This window comes from Theropithecus gelada, chromosome 6 (genome assembly GCF_003255815.1).
Source record: "Theropithecus gelada isolate Dixy chromosome 6, Tgel_1.0, whole genome shotgun sequence".
In the NCBI taxonomy this organism is placed as follows: domain Eukaryota; kingdom Metazoa; phylum Chordata; class Mammalia; order Primates; family Cercopithecidae; genus Theropithecus; species Theropithecus gelada.
In genome coordinates this window covers 98,754,476-98,771,081 of record NC_037673.1, presented here as the reverse complement: position 1 = coordinate 98,771,081, position 16,606 = coordinate 98,754,476, and the positions used below count along the sequence as shown (strand labels likewise).

At 36.8% G+C, this 16,606-nt stretch overlaps 1 protein-coding gene and 1 pseudogene across 14 annotated transcripts in view; both read right to left on the bottom strand.

Annotated features, from left to right (window-relative positions):
• Positions 1-438: 438 nt before the first annotated feature.
• Positions 439-1,184, bottom strand: LOC112626462 (annotated as a pseudogene). Its single transcript, XR_003119894.1, has 2 exons — positions 721-1,184; positions 439-655 (listed from the first exon to the last, which is right to left on the bottom strand). The product of XR_003119894.1 is annotated as a eukaryotic translation initiation factor 3 subunit K-like (transcript).
• A 2,582-nt stretch (positions 1,185-3,766) lies between these two features.
• The window catches only part of PAM (peptidylglycine alpha-amidating monooxygenase), a 282,350-nt gene continuing 269,510 nt past the window's right edge, over positions 3,767-16,606 (bottom strand). For 3 of the 13 annotated variants that reach the window (XM_025389313.1, XM_025389315.1, XM_025389323.1), the window contains 5 exons: positions 16,069-16,168; positions 13,687-13,740; positions 8,196-8,399; positions 5,256-5,309; positions 3,767-4,601 (listed from right to left, as the gene is read on the bottom strand). In XM_025389313.1, the coding sequence (XP_025245098.1) occupies positions 4,420-4,601; positions 5,256-5,309; positions 8,196-8,399; positions 13,687-13,740; positions 16,069-16,168 (594 nt within the window). In that variant the 3' untranslated portion in view covers positions 3,767-4,419. Of the gene's footprint in view, positions 4,602-5,255; positions 5,313-8,195; positions 8,400-13,682; positions 13,741-16,068; positions 16,169-16,606 lie in introns of all 13 variants that reach the window. The other 10 variants (XM_025389317.1, XM_025389322.1, XM_025389321.1 and 7 more) reach the window with 8 other exon arrangements.

Here is a 16,606-nt window from a genome sequence, read left to right as displayed (position 1 = left end):
AAGCCTAAGACAATGGTATGTAAAATCATCAAATCTAGAACTCAGAATTTCAGATCTTTTGTGACCTTAACCCAGTGTTCTTTGCAAACTTAACAGAATGGCTAAGACTGGGCCATTATATCAAATAGCGCTGTCTCCTTATCTAGAAGTATAAGTGAGTTGTAAGAACCAGTGCAATTGTGTTGTTCTAGCTACATGCGTGCTTGACACTCTTCCAATTATAGATGACAAATTAATTTCCAAATAAGCAAATCAGATAATCACAACTACCAGGAGTTTTTATCATGAGAAATCTCTTGCTGAGATGGTAAAATTATTAGGCAAATATTTACAAGGCTAGAACTAGCATCAGAAAGGACTCAACTTACCCATCAGTTTTCTAGACAATATATGTATATTTTGAAGGCATGAAGAATTATATAGTATAATATAGTAGTATTTTTTTTTAAGTCAACAAATATTTATTAAACGCCTGCACTTACTGGAAGGAGGCCATGATGCTGGACACACTGTCAAAGTCTATCTTCTCCACAAGGTTCTTGGGCTTAATGTTCTCTTCCTGGCTACAGATGAAGATCTGCCCTGACTCATCAGCACTCCAGGTGTATTTTCTCATCCACACCTTCAGTTGGCTGTCCGACAGATACCCAGGCATCTCAGCCAGCAGTCAGCGGTCAATGTGCTGGTGATACCCATGACAGGGCAGATAAGCATTCAGACAGAGTCTTCAAAGCCAGTTATACCTTACAAGAGGTCCATGTTTTCATCCAAGGCTTGCCAGAAGGCCTGAAAGAGGCTGGTCTCCAGGTCTTTGAGGTACAAAATGCATCGGATGGCCACTCTTCTTGATGTTCCTGGCCAATCATGCACTTGCACAGCGTGAATTTGGTATGTGGCAGGTTGGTGAGGGCCTTCAGCTGGATCTGGGCAGTGATCGTGGTCTGAAAAAATGCTGGGTTGGACTGGTACAGCTTCAGGACAGCTGGGTTGGCTTCCAGATCATAGGCATTCTCTTTGACCTGCATCTCCACATAGCACTCCAGGGTGGCCAGCTTCTCAGGATTGTTCCTGTTGATACCCTTGAGCAGCTTGCCCACACTGGCTCTCATCTGCTCAAATATCAACATGACTGCTGTCACTTTCCACAGCAAGGGCTGGAAGTGAACACTGGACTGGCACGGTGTCCTCAAATACAGCATTCTTATCACTCATTTTAAGGGAGTTTGTATAAAATGCATTTTTGTTCAAAAACAAAAAGGGTTCTATTGTCATACTTGTTTTTTATAAGCTCCTATTTTATATTATATCTTGGTATATCTGAGTAAGAGTGCTTTTTTAAATCAGGTCTTCATTGGTAAATCCTTTCTGTATGATGGTACAGTGTATACTCTATTTTCAAACCCAGAAAAATGCATGTCCTTTTTTTATATCAGTACTTTGGATATGTGATAGACATCTTTGTGTTTTGGTGTTTCAAAATTTTTAAGGCTATGAACAGGAATCGTATTTACCATCATCAATGATTATGTTCTCTTAATTAAATCATTATACTATAAAAACACTCCAAATAGATTTGCTTATTCTAGCCTTTAGATGTGATTCAAAAATAAAAAGGAAGTTCTTGGGAGGCCACTAGTGGCCTTTTCATGCACCTAAGTTATTTCCCTGGTGGAATAAAGAGCATCAGGGGACTAAAGGAAGACGCTGCTGCTAAGTTCTGGCCCTGAAGATAATTTGCATCTGGGTCTTTTTGTGAATTGAGTTTGAGGCACTGGGGTTGATGACTTCTAGGCCTAACCATCACTCTACAGAGACCACATCTTTGAGAATATTACTTTCTGTGCCTAAGAATGTTTTAAATTTCAACTACTCTCTGTAGCACTATGTTTCTTGGAGATGAACTATGGAACACCTGAATTCAAATCACAAGGAATGCTTCTTAAAAATGTAGATTTCTAGGGCCCACCTAGTGCAGTGAATCAGAAACTATGGGAATGGGACCAAATTAGTACTTCTAAAATAAGTACTCACAGTTGATTCTTACCCACATTAAAGTTTGCGAAGTATTGCTGTAGGCTACATCAACTTTGAGCTACATGTAGGTGACAGTCTGGGAAACAAGCTCTAATACAAAGTCTATGGATTAAATTGTCATTCAGCTTCCTAAATATTTGATTTTACATAACATCTGGATGAGAGTTAAAAGATGCATGGTAATTTTGGAAAATAATATGCTGATTTAATAAACTAAAGAAGAAAGCTTAGAACAAAAGATTTTATGCAAATGAGAATTCAGGGCCAACTCAGTGAACGACAAGCTATTCTTTTAACTCTCCCAAATCATATTCTCTAGGTACTTTAATAGAAGAAAAAATGAAAGCACAGATGTTTCCCTTTGCTTTAATAAGTCAATTATGCCCATTTTAATTATCCAATTTAACACATCCAACAATTAAGGCATTCAGATATTGGTGCTAACAGTCATATTAAAACAATTCAGATCCTGTCCTCCCCCTCCAAACATCTGTAAACTATAATTTATGTGATAATATAGCTACCCACTTATTGTAATTGGCAAGATAGAATAGCCATTCTTGAAGACAGTGGTTTTTCAACTGTGATCGCACATTAGAAACGCCTGAACAAATTTAAAAACATGAACTATACCTGTATTCCATTGTCAGACAACTAAATAAAGATCGCTGGAAAGAGCGAGTGCCCAAAAATATTTTCTTAAATTCTCCAGGTGATTCTACTGTGGCTAGGCCTAGGATTCACTCCTCTGGGGCATTTCTCAGGCAGTGCCTTCTCTGACTCGATAAATGAAGTTCAGCCAAGAATAATCAGTGGAAAGATTGCCTGAAGTCAATGTTCATTACTTTCCAGGCTACCATCTTCAATTAACCCAGGTTGGCAAAATAAAAGTGGAGTGCTAGGACAGGATTGTAATGCCCTAGCAGACTTACTGTTTCCCAATTTCCCTTCTGTACTCTCATGTACTTTAAGATTAGTCAATTATATCTGTATTATTCCAACTACTACTATGATGCCTGAAAAACAGGCTGGCATTTTTGAAAAAGAATTCTAGATTCCTGTCATTTTAAAGTGGAAAATTATCTGGTTCTTACTAACTTGCATTGATGAATTATGAAAAAGATGTTTTAAAACTAATCTGCAGTCACTGTAAAAGATGAATATATTCCTATGGATGCATGGGAATTTTATTTTATTTTAGCGAAAGGACTTCACTCTGCAGCCTAGGCTGCAGTAGAGTGGATTGATCATAGCCCACTGCAGCCTTGAATTTCTAGGCTCAAACGATCATCTGCTTGGCCTCCCAAAGTCTTGGGAGTATAGGCTTGAGCCACTGTACCTGGCCTGAAATTATTTTTTAAAAGGAAAACTATTATTAGTGATCCCTACTGATGGATCATTTGCATATGTAATTTGAGATACAGGTTTCCTCTGTGACCACCTTTCATTAAAGTATTTATCCTTTGATTGATATGTAGGCAAAAACCCTCTTTGGATTTTAGAAGAGCCTGACTTTACAAATGTATGTAAACTCAGGCTGGTTTTTAATTTATATTGGCTACCTAACAAAGTATCTTCTAAATTTTGTACAATACACACATTTATTTTGGTGGAAGACATTGAGTAAGTTTCTCTAATCTTTGTGGGTTTGTGTAATTATTATAAAAGTTGCATGTAAAATATTTGCAAATTTTTGCAAATATGCAAAAACTGGAAAATACACTCTGACAGCTAATGCTCTGAAAACACTTTATTACACAAATTACATTCAGATTCTGAAAATAGTGTTCTAACAGTGTAGCCATCTAAAAATAAGACATCCCAGAAACACACCAACTGAAGAAGAAAATTTAAAAGAGAATTTAAATAGAGACTTTTTTATTTCCCTCATTGCAATATAATGTTAGTGATTTTAAAAAAATAGGAGATTTAGCAGCTTTGTCGTCATGTAGCACAAAGTTTCTCTTTACTGCCACAGGCTGAGAATGCTGAACAGGAAAGGCACCAAAGAAAGACACTGGCAATGAAAGTGCTGTTGGGAAAATACTGTGTTCAAGCAAAGAATGGGGTTATTTACATCCACCAAAAAGTCTCAAAGTGTAAATGGGCAAATCTTCCATAGTTAGATTAGTACTATGATGGAAAAAGAGGACTGTTTCTCTAGTCTATGTTCATATAAAGACAATGGCATTGTTATGAACTTTTAGGAAACTCCTCAACTAGAAACAGAAGCCAACTTAACCAAAACAAAGTAAATAAAGTGTGTACAGTCCCACATAGACTAGTACAGTTTACAATTAAATACACAGAACTTTAAACGTGCTAAAGGGAAAGGAATCTGACATTCTGGGTAAATCTCACTTAATCTAAATCAAAGCTTGCTTTTCAGGAGGAGGAAGGTGCGGGTGCAGGCAGAGGTGCTGAATACTCCTCTTCTGATTCACTTCCGTCATCCTCCTCTTTCTCTTGGTCACTGCCCTCGGTGCTAAGCCGGTCAAACCCTTTTCGACTGTAACCCTTACGGCTTGCAAAGAAATTTCCAAGGTTTAAGCCTCCACTTCCCTTTCCTGAAAAAACCAAACAGTAACAAATTGGGTTAAGTTTGCAGCAGTGATTCTGTTTCCTTGTAAATTCTTAAATGGTAAACAAAGTCAGAAGGCAGGGATGGGAAAGGGGAGATTATTTTATTTATTTTAAAAAATAGAAAAACAGATAAAGAGACCTATCCTTCAGAGCCATATAGATGCTACTATTAAAAGAAAGAAGAAAAACAAAAGCTCCCGAGTATTATGTATTTCTGCGGGAATATTTCATATTTCACCTCCTGCTTTTCTCCAGCTCTCTGTCCAGAACTAGCCTCCCTGGAGCAGCTCCTCAGTTCAATGACTTTAAGAAAAGGTCATCTTTACTATGACAAACATTGACATGCCAACAGGAGTGACAGAAAATTTGCTGAAGACAAATGAAGCCAGGTAAAAGGCAGGGGAAGAGAATTAGATAATGCAGAATGGGAAGAATAAAACTGGGAAATCTGCTGCCAGACCCATGCACTTCAGTTTAGTTTACGGTGTACATTCTGTATTTACTCTGGGAGATGCTAAGCTGTATACAAGGTGCTTTATCTTCAGAGACAAAATATGAAATATCTCCTTGCTTTTTAAAAGACATGTGCTTGTTGACTTTGAACCAAACATAAAGGGTTCTAAAAGGTCATGGCATACCTCTAAATCTTCCCAGTACTCTTCCTGAACTTGTCTCGAGTTTGTGTTCAGAATCTGCTAAAAAAAGATGGCACATTTCAAAATGAGTCCCAGTCATCTTCCTCAACCCATGCACTCAACTTCCAACTTAAATTCAGGAACTTGTGAATGATAAAGCAAGACCTGGCTCTTGTCTGTATGCAATTCTAATTTTTAAGAAAGGCGGTATATTTTCGAGACATACATAAAGGGCCCAAGCTGGGTTTGACTCTGCCTGTGTCTCTTACTGGCTGTGTGATCTTGATAAATTACTTCTCTGAGCTTCAGTTTTCTCCTCTGAGAAAAGAAAGATCAAGGAGAATCCCTGTCTGTAAGGCTGAGATCAGACACTGCATGTGACACATTTAGAACAGTACCTGTAGATATACAGTAAATTCTCAATAAATCATAGCTTTTTTTTAATGAGGAAAGAATTGTTACCAATAATTTGTAAAATTTTTCAATCTTTGGTTATTATAATTTAGGAATAATTGCCTTCAGCTTTACTATTTCTACTGACAGTATATGTCTTGCTTGAGAAAGCTTTGGATCCATGTATGTCGTTTCTTCTTTATGTAAGACATAAGTGAAGGGAAAGGACATGACACGCGCTGAGTATTCTCCAAGCATAGTAGGTGACCTACATGTTCCCAATAGGACTGCCTATCTCCATAAAGGATAGACTCTCTTTCCTTATGGGGAGGCAGAACTCCCAATGGGTTTCATTATTTCCCTCGCTGTGTCTCTCCCTGTACTCTTTCCCAGGCTTCATCACTCCCTAAAGAGCTATGGTCAGGAAAATCAGGCCTGGGGTTGTCCTGTTAGGTCTTTAACCAGGACTGAAGGCAGCATCATGGAAAAAGATAGCGGCAGATCAGACGAAAGGGGGAAGACAGTGATGCAGAAAGAAATAGGCAAGAAGGGAAGAAGAATCTCGTAAGACTGTTAGAAAGCCAGCAAATTAGATTATAAGTTCTGCAAGGATATTCCTTAGTTTTGTATCCCCCTGTGCCTAACACAGTGTCTGATATGGAGTCAATACATAATAAGGAATGATGAATAAATGGAAGGTCCTTTATTAGGGTTTTTAATAACCTTAAACTGGATAAGATCTATCAAGGACAAATTTGGAAAAAAAGTGAGAAGCTGATCTACTACTACTGCTACATATGAAACTGCAATTTTTCTAAGTAAAACCCGATCAAGTAATGGCAATTTTCTAGGGTTTGACCTGGGTTTCTGCCTTCCTAACACATTCCTGTAGTCAGCATCATGTAACAGTGCTGTGTCACATGTGCTTAACAGCAAACAGGAGAGACCAAACCTTCCTTACTCCCTAGCCACTGCTTCTGCCAGATTGGGTTGGTTACCACCATTCCTGCCACCTGCCCCTAGGCCCCACTGTTCCTACTACGCTGTGTATTTATCACTGCACTTACTACCCTCTACTATAATTTTTTTGTTTCATGTCTCTTTCATATGTTATCTATTTTGTGAGCTCAGTTGATTTATTTATTCATTCTTTCAACAACAATTTATTAAACCACTAGTATCAGGAACTATTATTTGTGCTGGGGACATATCAGTACTCAAGATATGGATTCTTTCTCATTTGAAGCATGTATATATCACCATGAAGACAATTACTATGTTTATTTCTCTTTGTCCCTACTTATGACAGTTCCAGATCTGTAACATGGACTCAATAGAAGTCCTTTTTGGGAAGAGTTAACTATATTTTTGCAGAGATTTATTAATGGCAGATGGAAAGCAAAAGAAAGTCCAAGAAAAATTTCCTTTTACAACATATTAAGTTGAATTTTCTGTTTTCTGTTTCCATGCCTTTTTCTGTGTCAGGGCTTTGCCAAGGGCACTGAATCCCTGCCATGGCTGCCTTGACCTGAAATAGGATCAGATGCTGTTTCTTGATCAAATGCTCCCTGTCTCCCTGGTCCATGGATTTCTTCCCACACACAACTACAGACTTGCTCTAGGACTTGGGGACCCAGCCAAGGGACTGCTACTGAGAGGTGAGAAGCATGATTTGGGTTATTTGTTTATTTATTTAGATGTCCTAAAATAAACTCAGCTCTTGGATCCTGTATTGTGATAATTATTTCATAAAATACTAACTCTGGCATTCGACTCTGCCTTGTTCAGTTATGGAAGGCTGATGGTCTAAATTATGACTATTCAAAAACTATCAAATGGTTTGTTATAGAAATAATTAATTTTCCTTGAAAACTAAGGTTTAAGACAAGTTTTTTTTTTATAACTTCTTATGCCTTTTATTACATTACCAATGATTATTCATCATAACCATTGGTGGTATTAATTGAGTACTTCTTAGGTTCCAGGTATCCTGATAAATGCTTATGTACATTGTTTCATCTAATATTTGTACAACCTTGTAAGGTAACTATTTTATCCTCACTTTTTTATGAGAAAACTGGTCTGGAGAGATTAAGTAACTTGCCCATGGTCATGTAGCTAGGAGCTAGATCCAGCCTAATGGGAGAAAAACACAACCTGAAAAACTGACCCAGGTACTTTGAGGACTGGGCCTCTTCTTAACAGCAGGTATCTCCTCCTCTGGTCATTCAGCTAATTTATACTGACTCTACTACCTACGATTTCATATGGAGACATTAATTGGGCTTAAGCCAATTGCTAAAAGGTAGCATTAAAGGTTATATTTTAATCTAAATATCCAAATTTCAGAGTCTCCAGATACTATTTTTTACTGTAATATTAACTAGGGGCAATATTTGGAACACAGACAATAATGTCAAAAATGGTAGAGAGCATTAAAAACAAAAAAACAAAGACAGTGAAAAAAATCCCAAGCAAACTCCCGAGGATAATTAGGCCAAACACTCTTTCAAAGGCAGGTTCCAAGTTCACGGGGCTCATTTTACTTGCCTCCAAAGGCCCTTGATTTTTTCCACCGAATAAATATGGCAATGGCCAGCAGGACAACCACCGGAATAACCAGAAGAGTTGTAATGAGAACAACAGGTACTCCCGAGCCTGGCTCTTTGATCAGTTTCTGTTTCTCTTGCATCTTCTGTAATTCTGAGGAGGTGGGTTTGTTCTCCATTTTGGTTTCAACAACTGCCTCAGCTTCTTCAGGGAAAGAAGAGTTCACAATATTCAACTGACTCAAAGATTTCAAACCCCCCTTACCCACCCCTACCCATTCAAATCAATAACTGTTCACAAAGAACTTGTTGACTCCAGTGTACATGGGGTTCATGTTTTAATACCTGAATCTACCAAGCTGGCAGCAGGCATTGTGATTAGTTATTTCCACTGAATCGTTTTTCACCTTCAAATTAGTTTTCTTTTATTCTACCTTTAATACCCTCTTTAGCTATAATTCCACAGAATATATATCCTTTTGTAGTTTTCCAAAGGTAAAATTAACAAGGCAGTACTGTGTAAGGGAAAGAACTGGTGTGCATACTGAAATCAAACAAACCTGGGTACAAATCCCAATTCTCCTATATACTAGCCGTATAACTTTGGGCAAGTTACTTAAATTATCTGGGCCATAGTAACTTCATCTATAAAATTTTAATAATAGGACCTCCTTCATAAAACTGTTGGGTGTAAATGTCTGTTATAAAAAATGCATATAATAAGTGTTTGCTTCCTTGTATCTTTAGTTTTAAAATATTTTTCATGTTCAATTAATTTTTGATACTTCAAATGTATGCTGCACACATTAATGCTAGGATTACAAAAGAAAAAAGGAACTATGTCCTTTTCAGGCTCTTTTATATTGTTTTCAGCAAAATGTGAGTACAGACAGATGAACTGTATATCTTTTTGTTACTGATGAAAATAACTAACAACTATTATAATAACTAAAAATATTCTGTAACATTGGCAGGCACTGGGTAGGTATCAAGCCTACAGTACTGTTTGAGAAATTGATACAATGAAACTATATATATAGTTATATATATATATATATGAAAGCTGCTGCAGTGATCTTAATAACTAATGACGTGAAAATGAGGTTGAGCTTTGAGACATCCTTGCCCTACTCTAGTGTACAAAGGCTGGTAAGAACTTGCCCATACTAAAAGTTAGAACCACATTTGCAGGAAGACTCACAGGTCATGCATTTCTGAAATTTCAATTTCTTGGTATGCCCTTCTGCCCTACAATACAGAATGCATTGTAAAGCCTCAAGAAGATTTTGACAAAATGGTAGGGATAACACAATCAGGAAAATCTTTGGTTAATGTTTAGTAGGTATAGACTCAGCTTAGTAGCTTGCTGGACACTCCTCTGAATACATGTTTCTCAAATTATTTAAGACACTGTCAACATAATTTATAATACAAACAGATGGTAGGTTCCAACTTTTGGCTTCAACATTCTGAGCCAGCGTCTTTTACAGTCTCAATGACATCTATTGAGTACTTACACCATCATCAGGCATCGTTTTCCTTTAATCATCACACCAAGCCTATGAGTAGGCACTATTATTATCATCACCATTTTATAGATGACCTCATAGTCCTTTCCTTCCCTGTACTATGGCTAAAGGGACATTATCCTTTGTTTTCTTTTGTCCACTCAAGTGACTCTTGAAATTTGAAAGGGAGGGAAGGAAAGGAGCTGGTTCATAGACCTAGAAATGGTTCAAATATAACTTTTCTATGTCTAGTTTCTGAGGGGAATACAGGTGTGATTTCTATTCTTTCTGACCACTGATTGTTTTGTCTTTTTTTGTTTACTATAGGAAATATATACAAAATTGCTCTATATTTAAGCTTATTCTATATTTAAATAAGACAGTTGCAATAAATAGATCATGGGAGTAAAAAACATAGGCCAAAGATGTAGGCTGGCATTTAAGAACTTGTTCCTTTTGGAAGAAGGAGTTGTTCCTGTTTTAAGTGGGTATTACCAGAGTAGTTAGTGCCTGTCCCTTAGTAAGTTTATATGCACCTAATATACAATGGGTACACTAGGTCATATCTAGTTTCATGGATAAGGCAGAAGCAGAATTGGGCAACATTAAATGGAAGGAACTGTGGATGATACAGGTGAAAGACTAAAAGAATCAGTTTAGCATTCATAGAAAGTAATGAGAAGGAGGCAATGAACGTGCTAAGATATAATACATATACAGCACTTTAGAAATTCTTGATTTTCACATCACTTCTGATATTTTGAGTGTTATCTACTAAAAATACTTAAACATTCCAACTTTTGGAACTGGCTGAAATATATTTAAGCTTTAAAAGATGCTCTGTATTTTTAAAAAGGAGGCTAAAAATTTTAAATGTTCCATTCTGAAGAAAATATACAATATTGCTACTCTTCACAAGAGCATTTATATGTAGGGTAAAATGCCTAAAACAATAGTTATAACTTAAGAGTCTAAGAATTCCACTGAAAGCATGAAGAATAATCCAAATTCTGCCACTTTCACTCTTTATCCTAAATTCTTTTATTAAAAATCCCAATAATTTGGAGCATCCATGATGAATGAAGAGAGAAGCAGCTCTAAGATTAGCCAGAACACTAGGTTTCTGGAAAATAGGAAGCACCTAGAATGACCATTCTTTTGTCATATAAAAGGTGTATTCTGGGTAGAATAAACATGCCTTAAAATTGTATAAGAGTGCAAGCCCTTGTAGCATCTCTATAGATATTTGGAAATAAACAAATTTTCTAAAAGCTGATGTATGACAGTTTTTCTTCTTCTTTAAAGCAATGCATTTAGAAAGGGAGGCTAGCTGCATTCCTTTGTGAGTGCATATATATACGTATGTGCAAATCTGTCTCCCCCTAACAGAAGAGAAGTCTAGAGACCACTTGGAATTGGAATAACTGGGACAGGAAGGGAAGGGCATTCTTAATACAGCAATTGTATCCCAGTTCTTCACAGACAGAACTGAAGGCCTGAAGGCAAATGGCATACTAGGAAGTAACTGGTTAGAGGACATGAAAAGTGCATATAGTACCAATGAGATCATTCTTTTTTTCTTAAATGTAATGTGCTTCCTTACAATGTGTTGATTACCATAAGGCCTAAAAAGCTAACTGCACTAAAGAGGTTTTTTGATTTTTTAAAAGTTTTATTGAAAGTGATTTAAGGCCATTATAATCTTATATTGGCGGGGGGTGGGGGGGGGTACCTGGGGGTGAGGGCTATGCTTTGGTGAGATATTGGTATGCCTGTTTTATCTCTAGTAACTTTATTAGAAAGTTTAAATCCTTTTCATTAGCTTTTTATCATCTCAAATTATCTTATCCTTACAACTTCCTTAGAACACTGGTTCTGAAACCTTTTTAATAGTAATTAGTTATATGACTATTCATAGTAGGGATAAGTGTTATCAAAGGCAACTCAAATTTGGGGATTTAAAATTAACATGTAACTACAAGGCTATTAAGTCTGAAACTGTGTTTTCCCTTCTCTTTTATAAAGGGTTGTTTGAATTAAGCTTCAAGATATTGATAAAAAAGTAAGATCTAGAAATCCAGCATGATTTACATTCCCTTTGTAATAAGAATATAATCTTATAAAAAGGTTTAATGAGAGTCACATGGGTTCAAAGAAGAAGAGACAACTTCATTTGAGTTTGGGTAACTATGAAAACTGGACTGTCAAGGCAAGACATTTCAGTAAAATTTACTGTTTGAACTGCTGGGTTTGACCACAAAGTCAGAAGGTTTCTGACCAATTGGACTCAGTGGTGTGCACATGGGAGAGAGGAAATGGCCTATATGACAGCATTATTCATCCTTCATTGACCGGCTAAGGTGAGGTCAGTATGGCTAAGCTGTTCTCAGCTGGCCAACCAGTATCACCTAGAATTTTTTGGTGAGATCTATTTAAACAGAAATGATCTGAGACTATTTTAAAATTCTAGAGGTTTCAAAGTAAACTATAACCATTCGCAACTTGCAGTTCTTGGAAGAATTTATAGTGAATGAACTGGTGGTATCAGTCTCTCCTCAGCAGTATAGCAATAGTGGTTAAGAGTGCAGACTTTGGTACCAAACAGATTTTGGTTTAAAGCTTGATTCTAATATTTACTGTCTAATATTTACAGTAATTCTGATCCTCAATTTCCTCATATGTAAAATGGGGATAATAGCAGTTATTACAAGGTTGGCATAAGGATTAAATGTAATAATTTCTGTATAGCCCATTGTTTCTGCTCTGTAAGTGATAGCTACTATTAACAGTATGATCTTTCCCAACATTTTTATTCCAGGACAAACAGAACTTGCCAACAATTCTATATATAGCAAAGACATAAAACTAGGGGGACAGGAACCTTCCTTAGTATATGAGTGTGATATGAATGCCACTTCATAGTGTCACTTGGGTAGGATCTCTACAAATGCCAAACAATTGCCATTTGTTTTATAATATTATATTACCCCTTGAGCTGGCTATATTTTCTTATCTGTCTACATAAAATCCTTAAACTCCCCCTTCCTGTTGCTGCTTTTCATTTCTTTTCCAGCTGCTTTGATGAGAAAAGAAAACAAGTAAGCCTAGGGTTGTGTCTGAATGTCTAGGTGAATCATTTGTGAAGCAACTAATAATGGAATCCCCTTGCTACTTAAATATTAGGTAGCATGAGAAACTCATGGTGAGCCCTTAACTGGAAATGACACGTCAAAACCCTGCAGATGTTAGAATGTACAAACATAAACTGATCCTAGGAAAGAGACAAAATAAGTTGACAGGGACTCCATATGAACCCAGTGGTTGCTTACCAATAGCTAAATCCCATTTCCCTAGTCTTGATATTATATACCAGTGATATGCTTATTTGTATATGTGTATATGTATGTAACTTTCCCCCTCTCTCCTTATAAGGCTATAAGGTCAGGTGCAGTCTCATTTCCCTTAGACCTGCAATAGTGCTTTACACACAAAAGGCCCTCAGTAAATCATGGGAGCTGAATAAGATAGAAGCTAAAGAAACAGCTAATCTTTCCATACTATTATAGCACTGACCCACCAAAGATATCTGTCATTCCTTTATATTAATAGAGCATATTAAGAAAAGGTTTTTCCAATATGCCAAATGGTATTTTTCTACCTGCTTGGGGTTAATGTACTCCCCAAAGTGGCTGACTTCTTTTCTTCTCTGAATATCTCTGGCTCACTAGTTATAGATTTCTTGTATCCTCAATCACTTTCCATCACTTGAAATCAGTAATTTGAACTCATTATGACTGCTCCATTTATCAAAAAAAGAGAAGTGGCAACATACAGGTTTAAAGGCTCAGTACATAGCAGAAGTCATTGATAATTTACCAGATTATATTTTTAGCCTGGTAATTTTTTAAGTTGCAGTCAAGGGCCATAAAAGAATTCAACACAGCTAGACTTTGGTTTTATAGTAATAAGAGGAATCTGACCTACCTTTGATTTCCTGGACCTCAATGCCAGCCTTTTTAACTGATCGATGTTCCACTTCTGTAACAGCACAGCAAGGAGAGAAAAAAGTCAGAATCTCCAAAAAGAACATTTGAAAATTTAACTTTGATATTAATTTTACTCAGTAGAAAATATTTCCTTAATTCATCAAATGCATTATTATATTAGAAAGAGTTCAATGCAAACCACTAATTAAGTGGTCCATGAATCCTGGATAAAATCTCCTAGGGAAAGCTAAAATATTTCTAAGGACTTCATATTTAGAATGAGCTTTTTCTTGTAGAGTTCATAATATTGTATTATTTCTGAAAGACCAAGCAGTTCTGCTTTCATGTGGACAATATCTTAGACTGATTACTAGTTCTGCCATGTTGGGTTACCAGTCTTCTAGTTGATGTTAATGGATTTGACCAGTTAACTACAAGGATGCAAATAAATAAGACACCGATTTAATCCTCAGTGGCAGTCTTACTGTTCCAGATGTACTATTTTCCAGATTTATTGCACTCTGCTCTATGCAGAGGGCTTCTCTATTTTGAAGTTGAATGCCATATTGCTGTGCTTTTCCACCAGGAGATGTACCAAAGTCACTTGGGAGAACTTTCTAAAATACACATAATATTCCTCTTCTTTCTGTATATCTTGAGTGGGGACTGGCCATGTGTATTGTAACAGTCCCTGCCGCAGGTAAATCACACATGCATCTTCTGAGTTTCAAACCACTAGGGTGGTATAAAGCAGGGGTCCCCAAACCCCGGGCTGTGGCCTGTTAGGAACTGGAACGCATAGCAGGAGGTGAGTGGCAGGTGAGTATAACCACCTGCGCTCTGCCTCCTGTCAGATCAGTGGTGGCATTAGATTCTCATAGGAACCTGAACCCTTTGGTGAACTGTGCATGCAAGGGATCTAGGTTGCATGATCCTTGTGGAATAGTTTTATCCTGAAACCATTCCCTCTGCCCATGGTCTGTGGAAAAACTGTCTTCCATGAAACTGGTCCCATAATGCCAAAAAGGCTGGGGATCATGGCTGGGCCTCAGATTGAAATTTTAATGAGTTCAGGAATCACATTCCTATCCATAAAATTAAGATATTGGCTACATTTTCTTCTGAATTCTTCTCCATCTTTAAAAGTATTTGTGCATTTGTTTTTGTTCTGAAAATCCTCAGTTTAGTCATGCAGTTAGGGGTTCTCCATCTATCTTTGCCTTCTTGTCTGACCACGCCTTCTGGATCCTCTTTGACAATTCAGGTGGTGAGACAGCCACATTTGCAAGGGAAATGTGAAGCTACTGCTGGAGTGGCATAGTCCATGGGCATCTCTGCTCACTCAATCCTAACTTGGTTCTTCTTACACAACTGCAAACATTACTCAAAGGATAGTTCTGACTACAAAAGTTACCAAGTTAATTGATATCCAAACCCTGTATGGTATCTGATTATGTGTTTGGACTCCTGGTTTTACTTTCCATTGCTGTAATTTGTTTTCCTGCCTTTTTATAATTTATGTTTTTACTTTTATAATTAACATTTTTCTTCATAGTTTACATATCTTGTTTTTGTCCTTTATCTAAAACTATCTGTTGCAGCTCCTGATACCTCAAATTTATCATCCCCAATTATTTTCCTTACTCTCACCTTCTCCTATTTGGGCCCTGCCATGTTTTAAAAGTATTTCTGGACATTGAAGTTTGTGTCCTATCAAGCATTTGGTACACTTCAATTTAAAAAATTTATTTGTTTTAGCATGATATTAGGGGTAAAAAGTTAGTCTACTTTTTAGGGATTAAAAATGACGTCCAAATTGCAATTAGAAAACTCTAAAACTAGTTAGCGGGATCCTGATGCAGCAAATCTATACTTAGACAAAACATTTTGAGTTACATGAAAATATAGCAATTCAGTTATTTGGGAAAGCTGAAGTCCAAGCAGAAAATTTAAAGTGCTTCCTCTTTGGGATAATATGTCTCATACAGATGCTGGTATCTCTAGATGCTCAGCAGCTACTGAGAGCTAAAGGGCCATATGGGAATTATGCCTTATGGAAAGAAGTCAACCCCTCTGCTTTGCCAAAGCCCCCTCCCTCCTTCTGGAACTAAGCTGGAATTAACGTTGACTTTTAATGTAACAGACAGTACTTCAGGCATCAAGAATTTCCTGTGGAAACAAGGGGATAAGTGCCAGCAAAAAAAAAAAAAAAAAATGTTTCTTTCCACTTAATGGACACCAAATAGGTCTTTTAACAACTGCTTTATACCTTGATTCCTACTCTCATCAGTAAAAAGGAAATGCAAATGTTTTTCTTTCATATGCTTTTAAGCAATCAAACTGAGGGAAAATGTGAACAATAATACTATGAAAACCATACTCTCAGTCAAAGTGAACTTCCACACAGTGTTGGTATGAGCATCTCCAATGTACACGGTCCCATCTTCAGATGCAACAATATCATGAGGCATATCAAAGTGCTGCCAAAAGAAGAAGCCACACATTAAAGTGGTGAGCCTTTACTTGAATCCTTCATGAAAAGGCAGAAAAACAAAGCAAAGTCAACAACAAAACATACTGCTCAAACCAAAGCAAAATATTTCCTATTGAAGCAACTCAAGGCTGAAGGGAGTCATTCATTCATCCATGCCTTGGGTACTGACTCTTCCAGACATAATTCTAAACATTGAGAAATGCTAAGGAACCCCCACCACTGACTTTCAAGTCTTTTAAGTGTTAAAATTTACAGGTAGATTATTTTTTACAATACTGTTTACTTGGTGTTACATTATGTCTAGTTATTTATATTGATTTTTGCCTTCAAGTTTCTTCTACCTTTTAATAACTATCAAATTTACTTTTTTAAATTTGTACAAGTAAAAAAGTCTAGGTATTAATTTTTATTATTCCCATCAAGC